Source organism: Nycticebus coucang, chromosome 2, assembly GCF_027406575.1.
Source record: "Nycticebus coucang isolate mNycCou1 chromosome 2, mNycCou1.pri, whole genome shotgun sequence".
In the NCBI taxonomy this organism is placed as follows: domain Eukaryota; kingdom Metazoa; phylum Chordata; class Mammalia; order Primates; family Lorisidae; genus Nycticebus; species Nycticebus coucang.
The window spans coordinates 112983314-113003341 of NC_069781.1; the positions used below are offsets into that span (position 1 = coordinate 112983314).

Here is a 20028-nt window from a genome sequence, read left to right on the forward strand (position 1 = left end):
CAGAGTCATGCAAATTAAAACTACCCTGAGGTATCACCTAACCCCATGAGAATAGCCCACATCACAAGGTCCCAAAGCGCCGCATGGATGTGGAGAGAAGGGAACACTCATGCACTGTGGATGAGACTGCAAACTAATACAGCCTTTAGGGAAAGAAGTACGAGTCTCCTCAGAAAAATAAAAATAGACCTTCCCCTTGATCGTGCAATCCCATTAGTAAGTAGTTACCCAAAAGAAAAAAGTAATTTTACCAGGAGGACTTTTGCCCTTACTTGAGTTTACTGCAGCTCAATTCATAGTCGCCAAGATGTGGAAACAACCAGGTGCCCTTCAATGTAATAAAGTGTGGTATATGTATACCACAGAATACTATTCAGCCATAAAAAAAGATGGGGATTTTATATCTTTTGTAATAACCTGGAAGAATTTGAAGAACATTCTCCTAAGTAACATTATCATAGGAATGAATAAGCAAGCATCCCAGCTACTCAATACTAAATTTAAACTAGTAGATTGATAAACCTAGGCCCAAATTAGAGAAAAATTCAAGTTCAACACGGAGGGGAAAGATTGGGTAAGTCCCAGGTATATGGCACACTTTGGGGTGAAGGACACAACCTTACTAATGCAAACCAGTGTAAGCTAATCATATGTTCATATGTGTCCCCATATTAATCTGAAATTTAAAAAGAAAGAACATAAATCCTGTGGCACTACTTAGCCACAAGAAAGTATGAAACAGTGACATTTGCAGCAACTTGGATGCCCATTATCCTAAGTGAAGTAACCCAGGAACAGAAAAATAAATGCCACATGTTCTCACTTATAAGCTAAACTCTGGCTACACACGGGCACATAGTGATATTATGACATTGTAGACTAAAAGGAGGAAGGGTGAGAGGGGTGAGGGATGAAGTTACCTATGCGGTCCCTTGGACACTGCTTGGGTGATGGATATACCAAAAGCCCTGACTCCATCACTATACAATACATATGTGTAACAGAATTCACCTTGTCATCCCAAATCTATTAAAATTAAAAATAATTTTTTAAATAAAAAAATTTTTAGAAATAAAATCAGTCCAAATCCAAACAACTAGAAGATAGAAATTTTTAAAAGACAAAGACTGGGCTTGGCACCCATAGCTCAGTGGTTAGAGCACCAGCCACATACACCAAGGCTGGGGGGTTTGAACCCGGCCAGGCCTGCTAAACAACAACAAATAGCTGGGTCTTGAAGCGTGTGCCTGTAGTCCCAGCTACTTGGGAGGCTGAGGCAAGAGAATCGCTTAAGCCCAAGAGTTTGAGGTTGCTGTGAGCTGTTCCTCACGCACTCTACTGAGGGCAACATGGTGAAACTCTGTCTCAAAGAAAAAAAAAAAAAAGACAAAGACTGACCAGACTAAAGCCACAAATAAGAACAATCCATAGTATTAATTTCATACATGATTTAATTCGAGGCAAAAAGCAAAAAGGATACTTTAAAATGATTAAAGGACAAATTCTCAGTAAGGGTGTTTCATGAACACATGCAGTAATCATCACAGTGTCCAAAAACACAACACAAAACCTGAAGATCAGAGAAACAAACTGAAACAATGGGGCAAATAAAGAAGACAAAGAATATAAGCAAAGATACAAAGAAACTAAACTATATAACCAGTGAGGTTGCTCTAAACTGATACTAACACCTAAGTTCCCCTGGACATAGCAAATAACCATATTTTAAGCCATTAAAAAAATCAAATTTTCCAAAACAAGAATCAGATTCTCTACACAAAATGCAATGAAACTACAAAATTAACTTCCTAGAAGTATTAATATTTCTTCTTAAATTCTTAAATCACAGAAAAAAATAAAAATTGAGAGCGTAGACCATTTGGAAAAGAACAACACTAAAAATACTATGTAACACCTAACACAGTCTAAAGTTGTAACTAAAGGTACATTCATAGGAAAATGTATCCCTTTCAGAACTTGCCCTACTTATAATAGTTTCATTCTAAGGTTCATGCAGGAAAATACAAGCCAGTAAAATTTTGGAGAAAATAGGTAAAGAGTTAATGCTATCAAATATTAAAACCATAAAGCTATGGCAATTAAAAGTGAGATAAAATCTGAATATTTCAGAAATAACACCAATCTAACACAGGATTTTAATACCAAAAAAAGAAAACCTACTTTTTAAATCATTGATAAGAAATAGATTATACAATAAATAATTTGAGGTCAGCTCATTTTTCTGAGGAGAATAAATAAAATTGGATCTAAATTCTATGTGAACCAAAGATTTAACCTCAAAAAATAAAGTCATAAGAAACCCCCCCAAGAAAGAATAATTCTAAAAAATTTAAACAGCAGAAGGTTTCCAATGTATGACTCAAAACTCAAACACATCAAATAAAAGCTGGCTTAGTTTGACTCCATAAAAATTAAAACTTCTTGCATAATAAAAAAAAAGTATCTTAAGTAAAGGCAGAAGACAACCCGAGAAAAAAGATTTTCATGTGATCTGGAACATAGCTAAATATTCTCAGAAATATTCATAGATATCAATGAGATAATTGAAAATACCTAATAGAAAATTAATAGAGAAAGTGAATACTTATTTCCCTGGGGAAAAAAAAGAAACATGGATTACTTATAAAGACAGTAAACCTCATGAGCAATTTCTAAATATCAACACACAGAATGAAAATACCATTTCTATTTTTCATACTTTCTACGATTAAAATGCCTGATAATTTCCAAGGTTGGTCAGTGTCTAGAAAAATCGGAAAAGTTCACACACACTTGTTTCTGGGAGCATAAATTGCTGCCACCTTCTGGGAGAGCAATTTGATCAACTCTGGCAAAAATTTAAATATAATACCTTGGACCAAGGCATTTCACTTCTGGGAATTGGCTCTACATATATTTATATAAAGCAAAAATATTTTTTAAACCTGCCTACGGAGGTTCACTGCAGACATGTTTAGGGTAATAGCTAGAAATGAGAAGTAACCACCCACAGGAGACCAGTGAAATAAATTATGTATATACAACTGACAGATATTAACGATGGCTTTAAAAAATGAGGTTGCCTGGCAAGTACTAATATGGAAAGATTTGTAAGAACTACCGTTATGTGGAAACAGCTAAGTGTGTATGGCATGATCTCATTGTATATAAAAGCAAATAAAGGATGAACCTCCAGAACATGGTGCTCAGGGAAAGATGCCAGATATGAAAGGCTGATATTGCATGATTCCATTTACATGACATTTCCGGAATAGGCAAGTCCATGGAGACAGAAAGTAGATCAGCGGTTGCCAGAGGCTGGAGAAATAGGGGTAGAGGGGTTGGGGGAGGGACTGCTAAGCGGTAGGGGGTCCACGGTGGGTGATGGAAATGTTCCGGAAAAGAAGGCAGTGAGGTCCCACAACACTGAGCATGCACTGAATGCCATTGAATTGTTCACTTCAACATGGTTGATTTTACGTTCTGTGAATTGCACCACAACTTTTAAAAATAAACAAATAACAGAGATGTACAGACAAGCACATATGCCCAGAAAATGTGTGGAATGAAGCACAAGTCTGTTAGCCAAGTTTATGGGGGCGGCAGGGGGGAGAGGGAGAGGGAGTGAGAAGTGAAAGGGGTTCTTCATTGTTCACCCTTCTAAGTTTGGGTCTCTTTTTTTAAACCATCAGCATGTCTGTTAGTAGACTTTTTGGTTTGATTTTGTTTTACTGGATTTTTACTTCATGGAGTACCAAACATATGACCCTAATATAAAACTAAAATAGTCAAGAGAAAACTAACTGAAGTCACACCTCAGAGCCAGGAGGGGCCTCTTAGAGGTATTTGCCTCCATAAAAGATAGAAAATATGGTGGCGGTGCCTGTGGCTCAACAGAGTAGGGCACCGGCCCCATATGCCAGAGGAGGTGGGTTCAAACCCAACCCCGGCCAAAAAATACAAAAAAAAAAAAAAAAAGAAAGAAAATATGTACTACTGTGAGGGCTTTCACATTATTGATTTTTTAAAATAAACACTCATAAACAAATACTGTCCCAAGCCAAAGTTCCCTCAGCATCACCATCACCCCCACCCACATTCTCTGGGTAAGGAAAAAAGCAATCATGAAGAGCAATTTTGAAAACCCAATCCTGGGCAGTTTAACTTATACCCATACTTAGCTTTCCTTCTCTCTTTTTTATTTCCAATCAGCCTAGATTTTAGGACCCATAGAAACACGTGGCTAGTCAACTAAAAGAAACTCGACAATCTTGGTTCTTTCTAAAATTATTATTTTCTTAAAAAAAAAAGAAAATACGGGTGGCACCTGTGGCTCAGTGAGTAGGGTGTAGCGGGTTTGAACCCAACCCCGGCCAAACAGCAGCAAAAATATAGCTGGGCGTTGTGGTGGGTTCCTGTAGTCCCAGCTACTCCGGAGGCTGAGGCAAGAAAATCACCTAAACCCAGGAATTAGAGGTTGCTGTGAGCTGTGATGCCACAGCACTCTACTGAAGGCGATGAACTAAAACTCTGTCTCCTAAAAAAAAAAAAAAAAGAAAGAAAGAAAAGAAATGGGCTAAAATTTAGAATAATACTAAAAGAGACAAAAAAGTAAGTGACCCTTATTTGAACTCTGAAAACATATACAACACTTTACTAATTAGAGATAATTGTGTCTGGGCTCTCCCTTGCGAAACAATGGATTTTCCTTCTTCCCAAAAGAAAATGCTAATAACATTTTATTCCAAAATAAAATTTCCAAACTAAAATGATGACACACCCAATTTTGGAAATAAAACCGGTATAGGCTGGAAACAGTGTCGCAAGCCTATAATCCTAGCATTCTGGGAGGCCAAGGCAGGCAGATTATATGAACTCAAGAGTTTGAGACCAGCCTGAGCAAAGCAAGACTCCCATCTCTACTAAAAATAGAAAAACCTAGCAGGGCTTTATGGTGGGCACCTGTAGTCCCAGGAGGCTGAGGCAAGATCACCTGAGCCCAGGAGACGGAGGTTGTTGTGAGTTATGAGGACGACATGGCACTAAAAAGGAAAATCGGTATATGTCAAAAAAGCTACTTGAATCTTACACAATTATGTTCTTGACAGAACTGTTAATATAATCAGAAAGAAGACAGAATGCCACGCAGACACCCCCAAACATGTTCACTGCCTCCACACATAGCCCCTGGGACCCCACTCACAGCACTGGAAGGTCAGCTCACTGCTCCACCAGGTACCCTTGAGGAGCAGCCAGCCAAGCCCCTGCCGTGGCCCCGGCCCCTGAGGCTCCCCCAGAGCAGAAGGACCAAACTTAGGTACAGCCCAAGTCGCTTTTCTGCCCACTGCCTCTAGAGCCAGCCTTCTGCTCTGGAAACAGGACAGAAGTGTGCCAAGCCACCCTGAAGCCAAAGGACAAAGGAATGGGCTTCCCAGAATGCCCTCACTGACAAACCTGACCTGCGGACTGGACAGCAGCTCCTTCCTCCATTTGGTGCTGCCACAGCCTCCCCAGGAGTCCAGGACCTTCCAATCTGCCTCCCACTTCAAAGGGCTTCCAGGTCCCGCATAAATCACACTTGCTGACAGCCCCACAATTCCAGCCCCAGTGAGGATGTTTGCTTTTGTTAGCTTTTGTTTTTGTTTTGCCCAGGCCCCAAAAGGGAAACAAAGGCCCAAGAATGGTCAGCACTGGCTGCCTGGCATTGGGGCTGGGGGTGTGTCAGAGGCTCAATGCAACTGTCTTCCTTCCAGCACTCACCCCTGGAAAGCCACCTCATCTGCTCTGACACCTGGGACACCCCAGGTGAGCCACATGGCTCAAGACCCTTCCCTTCAGGCAAACTGCTGGAAGTCAGCTGGAGGAAAGTGACTGGGGACAGATGGGCAGCCAACCAGGGACCTCAGAGAACAGGCCTCAGACACAGGAGGAGGCACTCTGCATGCCCCTGCAGCTGGCCAGCCACGGAATGATAAGCAAGTTGCTCCCCACGCCAAGTGACTTGCTGCGTCACATAGTGGACACGCTGCCCACAGCCCCTGATACTCTCCAAAGCATGTGGCGCCACCAGCCAGGCTGGGCCTCTAAGTCTATGCCCCTGACTCCTGACTGAGGTACTGACCAGTGCTGGGGCTGGGGCCAGGGCCAAGGCCAGGCAGCTCACCACCCAAGGGCTCAGCCACAGGAGCAGTGTGGGTTAGTGGGTTAGCAGGTTAGCAGTAGAGCCTTGTCATCAGGTAAATTCTTATGCAGAAACCCCCAAAGTAAACAAAAGTAGGCAGCATCTATCAGCATGCAGGAAGCATAGGGGGGTGTCATCTTCCTAGGACTGTCCTAACAAAGCACACAGACTGAGGGGCTTAAAACCAACAGGAATCTGCTATTTCAGGGTTCTGGAGGCAGGGGTCCAAAACCAAGGAGTGGGCAGGACCACAAGGGAAGGCCTGGGCCACTCTTCACTGTCTCATCTTCAGCCACCTGGCAAGTCCTCTTCCCTCCAGTGAGTCCACCCGAGACCAAGCTTCCCCTCAAGGGCTCCAGTCATACTGGATTCAGGCCCATCCTAACAACCTCATTTTAAATGATCACCTTGGTAAAGATCTTTCTCCAAATAAGATCACATTCTAAAGTAATGGAAGTTAGGACTTGAATGTATCCGTAACAGTGTAATAATTTCTGTTAAAAAGTCAATAAAGGGAGGCGTCTATGGCTCAGTGAGTAGAGCGCCGGATCCCATGTACTGAGGGCAATGGCTTCAAACCCAGCCTCAGCCAAACTGCAACAACAACCAAAAAAAAGTCAATAAAAACAACAAGTCTCCATGTTAAATAGCCATAGAAGCTTGAATCTGCAAGTTTAGAAAGGCAGCTCTAATCCCATTTCCACCTCAACATCCTTTTAGATCACCTGTATTTGGCTCTAGTATGGAAATACCAAGAAAATTCTGATGGTTACAGCCACTTATACCGGGTATTTTTTAACAGTTCAAAGTGCAAACTCAGGAACCTGGAATGCAACAGAGATGGCTGCTTCACTCTGACCAAAACAAGCTAACCAGGGACGTCTGTGAACACACCACTGGTCTGGCAGGAAGCAAACTTGCATGGAGGTTTTCACGGTAACTTTAAAAACGTTAAACATGTTCAAAATGGAATGTGGATCAAGTATTTGTAAAGCCACCAGGGGTGTCTGCAAACACAAAGGAACGGGCCAGCTGAGTTTCTTCCAATTTCATCCTCTAATTGCACACAGAACCCCAAAGACCCAGATGTATCTACCCCCTGATGAGCTTACCGACTGCCATGGTCTCCTCAGTAAACTGACTTCCCACCTTTTTCCTCCCCTTCTCCCCTGGTCAGAGCCAGAGAAGGACTTCCTACAAAGCAAGCAGGAGGATGATGGGACAGCAGCCCTGACTCATTTATCCCAATTTGTAGAGATAGACATCTGGGCGGCACCTGTGGCTCAAGGAGTAGGGTGCCGGTCCCATATGCCGGAGGTGGTGGGTTCAAACCCAGCCCCGGCCAAAAAAAAAAAAAAAAAAAAGGCTCAAGGAGATAGACATCTTCCCAGGGCTTCAAGAAAGGGTTCAATAGTGATCAGGAGCACAGGACATCCATGGTACAAAAGACCTCGAACTGGCTCGGCGCCTGTGGCTCAAGCGGCTAAGGCGCCAGTCACATATACCAGAGCTGGCGGGTTCGAATCCAGCCCGGGCCGCCAAACAACAATGATGGCTGCAACCAAAAAATAGCCAGGCATTGTGGCGGGCGCCTGTGGTCCCAGCTACCTGGGAAGTGGAGGCAGGAGACTCACTTGAGCCCAGGAATTGGAGGTTGCTGTGAGCTGTGATGCTACAGTACTCTAACCCAGGGGGACAGCTTGAGGCTCTGTCTCAAAAAAGAAAATTAAATTAAATTTAAAAAGACCTCGAACCTCTTTAATGACACATGAAACCAGCCTCCTTGTTAGAATAAATAAGCAAATAAACTATAGCCAAGACAGGAGGATGCCTTTGGCCAACCTCCTCGTCTTCCACAGGGTGAGCTGTGTGTGAGCTGTGTCCTAGTCCGTGGGGTGCAGGTCCATTTTAAGACCTTACTTGAGAGAGAGCCGGACATCTCGGCAAAAGTGGTGGGAGGGATCTGGGAGGCTTTAGACAAATCCTGAGCCGTTAACACTGTGACTTGATCTCCCCACCTGGATTCCTCTCTGGAATCTCCCTGTTAGCACCACAGGTCTGTATATTCATACTCATTTACCTGTTAACCTACAGTTAAGAAAAATCACCATTTATTACAAAACATGCCTATGTTTCCAACGTGTCAAAACTGCAAATGGTGCTGCAATAAAATGGGAGTTTTTATGGAGTAGGCCACAGAATATGTGTTTTTAACAGGCAATGCAAACTGGCAATGCAAACTGCCCCAAATGTGGCAGTGCCCGTGAACAATGCCAGGCTCCCACACTGCCTGAATTCTCACTTCTGACTTCAGGGCTAAGATCATTGTTTTATAATTCACATTTTCTTGAATCCTAATTATGCCAAACTTTTTTAAGTTTGTGGCCTCTTGTTTTTATTCCTCTGAAAACTGCCTGACTACCTTCTGATCTCCTTTTAATTGGAGTATTTATCTTTTTCTCACTTAGCTTGTGAATTCTTTAGTATATTCTGGATGTTAATCACTCATCTGTTCTATGCCTGGTAACCACCACCTCAATATCCTATAATCTAGTGGTTCTCAACCTTCCTAAGGCCGCGACCCTTTAATACAGTTCCTCGTGTTGTGGTGACCCCCAACCATAAAATTATTTTCATTGCTACTTCATAACTGTAATTTTGCTACTGTTATGAAGCGTAATGTAAATATCCGATATGCAGGATGTATTTAGGCGACCCCTGTGAAAGGGTCGTTCAATCTCCAAAGGGGTCGTGACCCACAGGTTGAGAACCGCTGGTATAATCAGAATTCTCAAATGGGATATCAAAGTAAAAAAGGAGGGAGGGGCAGTGATGCCTCCCCTTTTTCAACATGTTAATAGTACACTTGTTTAATAAACCCAGGGCTCTGAGAACAGCAGAGCATGGCCCAATCTATGACGTACACACAGGTGGTGGTAACAGGAGCACCAGGCCCGAATGCAAGGGGTCTGGGAAGAGCTGGGCTGAACAAGGCTCAGTGGAGGGACCCGCCGGAGCTTACCTTCTGGGACCCTCCCCAGACCACGTGCATGGGAATCTCCAAGGAAGAGTCAGAGCCACCCTGAAACAACCCTCCAGGACAGAATCCCTGGACTCTGCACTCAGGGCCCCACAGCCTGTGCAATGCTGAGACGCAGCACGGGGAATTCAGAGCCCCCAAGCTTCTGGGAATCCCCCAGTATGGCTCGAGGTGAAGCAAAGACTGAGGGAGCAAAGAAGGAGAAAATCCAGGTGAATGGAGTGAATCATATGTGGATTCACTGCAAGCAAATCAGGACTAAACAGCCATTTCCAGGTGGCTGGGGAAAAGGAGCAGGCCTGGTATCAGTTAACACTAGGCTCTTGGTTACAATAGTATTGAGGTTAGGTGAAAAAATAATTCTTACAGGTAAAAAAAAGTTAAGGCTGCCTGGGACCCGTTAACTACCAGGGGCCAAAGGAAATGAAACAGACTACAGAGTGTGGTAACTTCAGGCTGGGTGAAAAATATGTAGGGTTCACTGTACCAGTCTAAGGTATGTTGGAAGTTTTCTGTAATAAAAATATTAAGAAAAAAATCAGAAAACTTCTGGCAACCCAGAAACAAGACTAAAACTTGGGGATTTTCAGTTCCTTTAATGAAACCCTGTCTGGCCTGGAGGGTACCTGGATCCCAGCCCTCCCTGGTCCCTGGGACACCATTTCCGATGAAATAACTGTTTGCATCTTTCTTCTAAGAGAAGGTGCTAACCTCTACTGTGCATTCCGCTGGCTTCAACCACACATGTAACATTTTTAATTCTTCATTTTGAAACAATTTCAAATTTACAAAGAAGTTGCAGGAATCCTGCATGGGTTCCCCTCTGCTCTGCCCGGGCCGCTCTCTGACACATCACCACCCAGCCAGTGCTCCATCCTTGTCTCCAAACTGTGCACAGGTTCGGAGCTAAGCTGTTCCTGAGCTCTAAGAGGAGGCTGCAGACATCAAGCTCTTTATCCCCAACACTTCAGTGTGTGTGTCACGGTCTTAGGCACAAGGACAGTCTCTTACACAACCTCACACAGCTAACAAATTCAGACAAGCCAACTTTGACAACACTTTAAATAATTTACATCCACCTTACAATTTCATCAACAGTTCCAGTAAGACCCGCAACAGCGTGTTTTTGCCCCCAGCACAGGGTTGCCTCCAAAATCTGCACTGGGCTGCCTCGCCCCCATAGTTTCCAATGAGCTGGACCCAGCCCGGCTCCTTCTGTCTCTCATGCCATTGGTAATTTGCGCCCCTCCATTTTGGTTGCTGATTTCCATGCCCATCTAAAACACAACCTAAGTGACATGTGCTTCTCTAGGGACCAGTGGACACCTGCCCAAAGCCATGACATTAACCTGGATCATCAGCTAAGGTGATGTCTCATCTCCACAGTCTAGACATCTCCACAGTCTATAGTTAGTAACTGCCCCCACGAAAATGAGGAACAGGGACAACCATTGAGACCATGGGTATTTCCTGCTCGCGCCAAACATGCTCCCTTATATTAGACCTGGCACTCACCGCTGGCTCTTGCTCTGGAAGTGTTCTCTCTCTCCCATCATTCCCATTTTTTTATGTAATGTAGTGAGTTAAACAGTGTCACTCCCGAAGTTCATACCTACTCAGAAGCTCAGAATGTGACCTTATTTGGAAAGAGCCTTTCCGGCAGTAATGAGTTAAGGAAACTGGGATCAGGTGGCACCTGTGGCTCAAAGGGGTAGGGTGCTGGCCCCATATGCTGGAGGTGGCGGGTTCAAACCCAGCCCTGGCCAAAAACCACAAAAAAAAAGGAAACTGGGATGAAATCATCCTGCATTGAGGGTAGGCTCTAAATCAGCGGTTCTCAACCTGCGGGTCGTGACCCATAGGAATTGTATTAAAGGACCGCAGCATTAGGAAGGCTGAGAACCACTGCTTTAAATCAAATAGCTAGTGTCCTTATAACAAGAGAAGACACACATGGATATAAGAAAGGTCATCGGAAGACAGCGGGGGCAGAGGGGGCAGAGTGATGCAGCCCCAAGCCACAGGCACCAACAGGAACTGGAAGAAACAAAAAAGGATTCTCCCCTAGATCTTTGGGAGGGAGTGTGTGGCCCTGCCCACACCTTGATTTTAGACTTCCAGCTTCCAGAACTATGGGAGAATAAATTTTTGTTAAATCGACCAGTTTGTGGCTCTTTGTTATGACAGCCCGAGGAAACGTATACATGTAATTACTTAGCTATGTACTTATTATCAACAATGGATTGGGCGGCACCTGTGGCTCAGTCGGTAAGGCGCCGGCCGCATATACCGAGGGTGGTGGGTTCAAACCCCGCTCCTGCCAAACTGCAACCAAAAAATAGCCGGGCGTTGTGGCGGGCGCCTGTAGTCCCAGCTACTCGGGAGGCTGAGGCAAGAGACTCGCTTAAGCCCAGGAGTTGGAGGTTGCTGTGAGCTGTATGAGGCCACGGCACTCTACTGAGGGCCATAAAGTGAGACTCTGTCTCTACAAAAAAAAAAAAAAAACAAAAAACAATGGATTGTGGATTCCTGTTTTGTTCCATGCCATACCCCAGGCTTGTCTTATCTATGTTGATGCTTAAACAATCCCAGATTTGGCCACTGGAGCTCCCTCGAGTTGCCTCCTGTGTACATTTGACACACCCCGGCCACTTCTGAGCGAGCACTCACACACCTTCTATAAGAACGTGTTCCGGGCTCATCTTGTATTCTGCCCTGTCCCAAACTCATAACCAGCCATTTCTCCAAAGCTCTCTAGCTCCTTTAATAAGTAACAGTATTTAGAAACCAAGAGTAGTGCTCACTGCTAATGAAGTGCTAGGAAATAACGGTTATGTGAATGAAATTTTTTACAAACTCTGGATTTGTCCTTTTACCGTGACATGTACCATATGCATGAGTTATGCTGACACTACCACTTCCAACCCAACCCATCCAGAGCCTTCCTTACCTTCCCTCAGTCCTCATTTGCATCTCCTTCCTTCCACAGTGAGCACCGGGCTCCAACACTATCAACAACATACTCTCATTTGTCCCATCCCACAATTCACAGAAAAGTGATTCGGAATTGCTTCACCCACACCACTGTGAAAACCCAAACCTACTAAAAAGAGTGCAAGATTTCCTTTCAGGTGGTTGTTGTTTTTCCCTGTTTACTGAGGATACACAATCAACCCACTGATCCAGCATTTACTTGAACTGGGCTTCGTCTTTCCCATCATGTGGTCATGTTATTCATTTACAATTCAGTTAGGTCTGTAGGTTTATTTACTTGCTTGCATTCGATTTAGTTTCCCACCATCGTTTTTCTGGACACAGAGTCTTGCACTGTTGCTTGGGCTAGAGTTCCATGGCATCATCACAGCTCACTGAACCTCCAACTCCTGGACTCAAACAATCTACCTGCTTCAGCCTCCAGAGTAGCTGGGACTACAAGTGCCTGCCACGATGCCTAACTAATTTTTTCTCGTAGAGATGGGGGTCTCACTCTTCTTCTGGGAGGTCTGGAATGCCTGAGTTCAAGCAATCTCCCATCTTGGCCTTCCACAGTGCCAGGATTACAGGTGTGAGCCAGAGTGCCCAGCTTAGTTCAGTGATTTATTTTTTGAACATGTAGACAATTAACACATTCCAAAAGTTAAAACATACCAAAAAATTGGGAAAAGAATTGAAAGGCATATTAAAAGCTACATATGATAAGCCCACAGGGAACATCATAATTTTTTACTTTTCTTTTTTTTTTTTTTTTTTTGAGACAGAGTCTCACTCTGTCACCCTGGGTAGAGAGAGTGCCGTGGGTCACAGCTCACAGCAACCTCAAACCCTTGGACTTAAGCGATTCTCTTGCTGCAGTCTCCCAAGTAGCTGGGACTGTAAGTGCCTGCCACAATGCCTGGCTATTTTGTTGTTGTTGTTGTAGTCGTCGCTGTTGTGTAGCAGGCCCAGGCTGGGTTCAAACCCGCCAGCCCTGGTATATGTGGCCGGCGCCCCAGCCACTGTGCTACAGGTGCTGAGCCCGAAACATCATACTTAATGGTGAGATTCGGAAACCTTTTCCTCTAAAATCAGGAACACACGAAAGCCCACTTTTGCCACTTCTACTCAACACAGCACAATCACAACTCACTTAATAGGAATACATTCTGAGAAAGGCCACCGTTAGGCAATTTCCTTATTAAGTGTTTTGTCCTGGGAACATCACAGAGTGTGCATACACAAGCCTAGATGGTATAGCCTACTGCCTATTTAGGCTCTGTGGGCCAACCTATTGCTCCCAGGCTGCAAACCTGTACAGCATGTTACTGTACTGAATAGTGTAGGCAACTGTAATGCAACGAAGTATCTGTGTCTCTATCATATCTAAACACAGAAAACATACAGTAAAAAAGATGATACAATCTTATAGGATCGCCATCATCATATGCAGTTCATCACTCAAAATGTCATTAAGTGGCCCATAACTGTACTGGAAGTTCTAGACCTGAGCAACCAGGCAAGGAAAAAAAAAAGAATAAAGCCATCAAAAAGGAAAGGAACAAATAAAATTATCTGTTCGCAAATGACATGATCTTATGTACAGGGTAAGATCCACAAAAATGCCGTTTGAGATAATAAATTCCACCAAATAGGATAGAAAATAAACATGTAAAAATCAGGCAGCACCTATGGCTCAGTGGGTAGGGTGCCAGCCCCATATACTGAGGGTGGAGGGTTCAAACCCAGCCCCCGCCAAATGGCAACAAAAAAATAGTTGTGGCGAGTGCTTGTAGTCCCAGCTACTCGGGAGGCTGAGGCAAGAATCACCTAAGCCCAGGAGTTGGAGGTTGCTGTGAGCTGTGACGCTACAGCACTCTACTGAGGGCGATAAAGTGAAACTCTGTCTCTACAAAAAAAAAAAAAGAAAAGAAACATACAAAAATCAATTGTACTTCTATGCACTAATAATAAACAATCCAAAAAGGAAATTCAGAAAACAATTCTAATTCTAATAGCATAGGAAAAAAGAAAATATCCAGGAACAGATTTAACCAAGGAGGTGAAAGACTTGTGCACTGAAAACTACAAAATAAAACTTAAAGAACTTAAAGAAGATTTAAATAAGTGCAAAGACATTCCAGGTTTAAGGACTGGAAGTCTTAATACCATTGAGATGTTAATACCTCTCAAAGTCAGCTACAGATTCAACACAATCCCTACCATAATCTCAAAAACATTTTCCGCAGAGCTGTAAGTGGCTACTTGTACCTGAAATGAGGCCAGTGAGGTAGAGAAATTGATTCTTTAATTTCTTTTCATTTTAATTAATTTAACTTAAATAGCTTGCACATGGCTAGGGACTACTATATTTCACAGCACAGCCTAACAATGAGTTCAGGCCAAAATGTTTCCGTAATTTAACTGCACTTTGTGTTAACTACCTCTCCAGGAGGGTGTGGAAACCATTAGGCTGTGAGCATTTGGGACTGCAGCAAACCCTCCCCCACTCAGGCAGGATTCAAAGCAGCAGCCACACTTTCCCCTGATAACATCTCCACAGTGACAGAGGACTCTGAGGCTCATTCCAGGGACAATTAAAGACACACACTTCCCACTGGAACTGAGACTTTCTGGAGGACTAGCTACTTAGTCGAATTAGGCTAAATTTTTCTGTAATTATTTTTGGCTTTTGATTTTTTGGTTCTTTCAGAGATAGGACTTAAGACACTTTCAGAAATCCCCAAAATGATGCAAACCACACCGACACAATTCCCTATTTTTGAAAAGCTTTGTGAAAATTCCCAACACTGTTCAACAATTCCTTGGCCACTCTGTTAATATGATTTTAAACAGATTACACCCAGACATATTTTATGACAACTGCACATGCAAGCAGAGATGTCCCGCCCTCATTTCCATCTTGGCAAGCTCCTCTACAAAACCAAATAAATACATGCTAGAAAAAGGTGGCTGGGAGAAAACGCCAGCCAGTTGCAGCCACAATTAATGGGCCAGAGCTCCTCTTGTTGCCTGGATTTTTACTTCAAGACTCAAGAAGCCCACACTCCCCACTGAACTCCTAATAGTGGTAAGGGCAGAACAATGCAAACCCAAGGAGCCCAAAGGGTCACCAAGAAGCAATGTTTTCAAAACCAGTCCTTTCTGCCCAACAATCTTTTCATGAAACTGCTATTGCCACAAAGCTGGGACACAACCAATAAAAATCCACACCTCACCAGCAGCGCTTCCTCTACAAAGCAAAGCACCCTGGTTTCTTTGCTTTGAAACCTTTCATGCTTGGTATTCTTGGGAGTCCACTTGGCGGTCACTGCAGGGTTCCCAAAGAACAAAATACCCTCAAGACAACATTCTTTACAAGGGCCACAGCCAAGGGGTGGATGCAAAGAAGAGCCAGCCCTGAGGAACCCTGGTGGGGCACAGCAGTTAGACCCAAAACTGAGCAGCAAACCACTCTCTACACCGCCAGGTGCAGATGGGGCAGGGGAGAGGGGAGGGGCAGGGGGAGGGGAGGGGAGGGGAAGGGAGGGGAGGGGATCCTCTTCAGTTTCCCCTCCAGGTTCCCAGGAAATAGACCAGATAAACACCAAAAGGCCTCTACCATGAACAAACCCTTTAGAAGATGATGGATTTAAGCGTGGAGCTAACACTTAGCAGGGGATAACACTTAGTAGTATGCTTTCCTTTCCACCAATACAATTTGGAAGGACATAATTTGGGCTCTCCGGGGGGAAAAGACAAAAGAGCACACAAATTTCCAGTACTTCGTCAGACTAGCCAGGTCCTGCAGATTAGGGAGCCTAAGCCCTTCTCACCCAGTCTATTTCAATGATAATGATAACTTTTCCCATCCTGGCCTCCCATGGAATGCATTTTAAAGGAGCGCCAGTTTCCCAGCTGAAACCTTTCTAAAGAGGATTAATCTTCCCTACCTGTCAGACAGAGCAGTTCTCACTCCTGCATTTCTATTCCACTAACTTCAGAAAAAGATCTTGCAAAGAGTGGTATAAAATTCCGACTTTGCAAGACTTAAAAAATCTCAGAGGTTAAATCCAGGCTAAATGTTTAAGGGGCAACAAATGATTCACTGCCAACCACACTGTAAGAGAGAAGCACAAACACCAATTACAGCTGCACTTTGGATCAACAATAGAAAAAAGTTTCATGATAAAAACAGAAACATCATTTTTCATCACCTCATAAATCTGCAGACCCCTGTCACCATACATTACCCCTAGAAAATGCAAATTTTTTAACTCATGTTGCTTTTTTCACATACCTATTAAGCAGAATTCTTGACAGTGTTCTAACGATGATTTGCTTTACTAATTAAAAGTTCCGCCTGCCCTACCAGAGCCCCCAGAACTGCCCTGAGTGTATCATAGGGTCCCTGGTGTTCAGATCTTCAGGGTGACACTCTTTACCAAGTGGACACTAGGGTTAAGCTCCATCTCATAATTAAATACTGAAAATTTTCAAATGTGTAGTTAGTTCTTTGCTTGGTACACAATCATAATAAGAAAAATATGTTGCCTTGCTATACACATAAAAACTTTTCTTTTTCCACAAAGTCTCCTCATTCAATATGTTTTCATTTATTTTCTTCTAGGTGGATCACTATCATTACTTATTATGACCATCATTGCAGGGACTGGCCCACAGGTAAACACTACACTGTCACAGTGCGGGAGGGACGCCCTTAACGGTCCCTTCTCCCCTACCCTGCCTTGGAGGGGTATAGTCCCAAACCAGATATTTGTCCCCATAAGGAACAGTCTTTCCGTAACAAGGGAATCAATCCTTTTAGAATAATCTTTTGATGTTTTTACATAGTAAACTATTCGGTGTATAAAATCCACTCAAATTACAGGGACTCCTCTTCACAGGAGAAAAGATTCCAAACACCCAAATCCCCTGTGATTACATAATTCTATTCATATTTTGAATGTTATCATATTCTTTGATTTTCAATTAACTTAGCCGTCCAGAACGAAGAGAATTATATCCTACTCCCTCCACTACAGCGATTATTATAATTATTTAAAAATTGAAGAAAATGAACCCGTTTTGCTTTGTTCATCACAGATTTCTTACAGTCGGCTGGAAAGGACGGCAATGTTTAAACACTCCACCCCAAACGGAAATAACGTTCCTGTTCTAGTTACAACCTTCACGCAAGCGCCGGGCCTCATCCTTTCTGAGCACCGGCCTCAAACCCCTCCCTGCAGCGCCCCCTCACCCTCACCCAAGGCTGCCCTCGAGCTACGCGGCCTGCAAGGCTGTTTTTGCAGCGCAATCAACCGCAGGGTGGCCACCAGCAAAGGCTGTGCAACCACACGTCGGGGCAGGGACTTGGACCCGCTCCCAGGGCAAAGGGACGGGGCGGGGGGGGGGGAATTCCAGGGACAGGGTGCAAGAGAGAGAGGATGTTAGTGCTGGACACTACTTGGAATGTACTTTACCTATTTCATCGCGCAATCTGCGCTGTTTATGCTTTAACGGACAGCGATAAAATGCAAACTCTCTTCTCAAATCTACTAGTAAGAACGTCCTGATGTGATCAGCATCTGCTTAAACCAAACCGCCCCCCAGGAATGGAGGCTCAGCCTTTCTGACTAGCGTCTGTCAGGCCAGAGCGCTCGAGGGAGCGGAGCGTCCCCCGCCCCCAAGAGTGCTGGTTGGGTGGGGCAGGGGCACTGAAGCCCACTACGGGTAAGGAGCGTCTCACCCCCGCTTCGGGGGTTAAGTCGAACCCCCTCCGTCTCTAAAGCCCCAGTGCCTGGAAGCCCCGCCGCCACCCCCGCGCCGGCACGGTGCCCGGAATCCACCGAGGGCGCGCAGGCCTGAGGTGCTCATGGGGCTGCACAGCCAGGACCGGCGCCGCCTCCTCGAAGGCGACCTGGCACGTAGCCCCAGCGTCCCCTCGGAGGCACCCTACAGTTCCTCTGCTCCCCGGATCTAGGCGGCCGAACCCAAGTAGCGTTCCCAGGGGCAGTGGGTGTCCCTCGAGGAAAAGCCACCGGAAAGCCAGGCCCCGCCCCTCCTGCCCCACGCCTCCTACACGTCCTGGGGTCCCTCGGCCTCGCGACGGAAAGTGGACGCGCCCCCGCCGCCCAGGGACCCCTGATCTCAATTCACGAGAAATGCCGCTTCGGCCACCCCGGGGCGGGGGGCGAGGGAAGGTTTAGGGGCTCACGAGACAGGGAAGTGGTGGGGCTAACAAAAGGTATGCCAGAGCACTGGTCTCAATCAACAGGCCCTGAGGCGGGGGCGGGGGTGTAGTGAGGACTTGGGGTCTGCGGGCCACCCCACTGGCGCCACGAGGGCTGCTTCCCGGGGGCTCGTCTGACCAAGGCTCCCGCAGGGCATCAGCCCAACCCGGGGCGGGGGAACCCTGGGACAGGGGTACCGGCAACCGTGCCCTATTAGAGTAACCTCGGGGAGTAAGACCGAGTCCCGGTCCTGAGACCTCCGGAGCACGTCCGCGGACACTGGTCGGGACCCGGGGCGCGCACTCGCTCACTCGCGACCCTCGGAAAGCCCGGGTGAGGCTCCCCACCGGCGGCGCCCCCGGCCTCTGGAAACACTTAGGCGTCCCCAGAGTGAGGCTTATTGGAACCATCCCGTGGCGGCCCGCCGGACGGAGCCGAGGCTGGCGCCGGGGGTGGCGCGGAGGGCCCTGCGGGCGCCCCTAGCTCGGAAGCACGGGCGCCGGCGCGGCGGCCGGGAGCAAAGTGGCAGAGGAAGGGGCAGCCGCGCGAGCTGCAAACCCACGCCGGCGGACGGAGCGGCGCGCCGGGTCCTACCTGAGGTCCCGCGCAGTGTGAGCAGGAGAGCGGCGGCCACCCAGACGGCCGGGGAGCACAGTGGAGCCTGCCGCGGTAGCGCCGAGCCCTGGGCCATGCCGGGGGCCGTGGGGGACGGGCCACCCTCTGCCTGCCGCGCTCGGCCTTCGAGTTTCGGGCCGGGCGCCACCACCCCTTTTGCCGCGCGTCTGCTCCTCTTCCTCCCCGGCGCTTTGCAAGTTTGTCCCCCTCGAAGAGCTGGTCGTCCTCCTGTCCCAGCCGGGATGCGCCGCTCGGCTCCGGCTCCGGCTGCAGCGCGGGCGTCCCGCCGGCCGCCGGGACGAGAGCTGGGGGCAGACCGCGGGCGGCGTGCAGGAGGCAGGGTCCGCAGCTCGCCCGCCCCGATGGGCAGAGCGAGGCCGGCGCCGGCGCCCCCTGCCGGGGAGACGCGCAGAAGACGGGCGGGACGCTTGGGAAGCGGGGAGCCAGGGGCGCCGCTGGGTCCCCCCGACTTGCCTCGCGCGCCCGCCCTCCGGCCTGCGCCTCGGAACCCTGGGATACAAAGCTGGCACCTGGGGGGTGTCTAGCGGGCCTCACTGGGGCGCCTAATGGAGCAGTTGCCACCCACCTTCGTGGGTGGGGGCAGGACACCGGGGGTGGGGGCTCTGGGTCACAAATGAGGATCTGCGGACTACCCTGCGCCCGCCAGCCTCCTCCGGGCAAATCTGGGAGCTACTCAGTCCTAGAAACCAGCGCGAGGGAAGAGGAGAGGTGAGGGCTCAGCAAAGGAAACGTTCAAGAAAAGGAACAGGCTGTGTCACCGCTGGGGCCCCTGCCAGGCCGGTGGGGACAACCTGGTCCTTCCGAAATGCTCAGAAACTGCGGGGGGTGGGGCTGCGCGAAGGGAGCCCTCAGGAGTGCGATGCTATCGGCAGCCACCGTGCTTTTGGTTTACTGTTAAAAGCAAATTGTGTAATTTTACCCATTAAAGTCAGAACACTTTGCTTTCTGCAGAGCCCCAGAACATG

At 46.6% G+C, this 20028-nt stretch overlaps 1 protein-coding gene across 3 annotated transcripts in view; it reads right to left on the minus strand.

Annotated features, from left to right (window-relative positions):
* Positions 1-19473, minus strand: part of ROR2 (receptor tyrosine kinase like orphan receptor 2) — a 212502-nt gene extending 193029 nt beyond the window's left edge. For 2 of the 3 annotated variants that reach the window (XR_008377500.1, XM_053579057.1), the window contains exon 1: positions 19022-19473. Coding sequence is in view for 2 of the 3 variants with exons in the window: in XM_053579057.1 (XP_053435032.1) it covers positions 19022-19118 (97 nt within the window). In the remaining variant the exon portion in view is untranslated. The remainder of the gene's footprint in view (positions 1-19021) is intronic. The other variant, XM_053579054.1, reaches the window with a different exon arrangement.
* Positions 19474-20028: the final 555 nt, after the last annotated feature.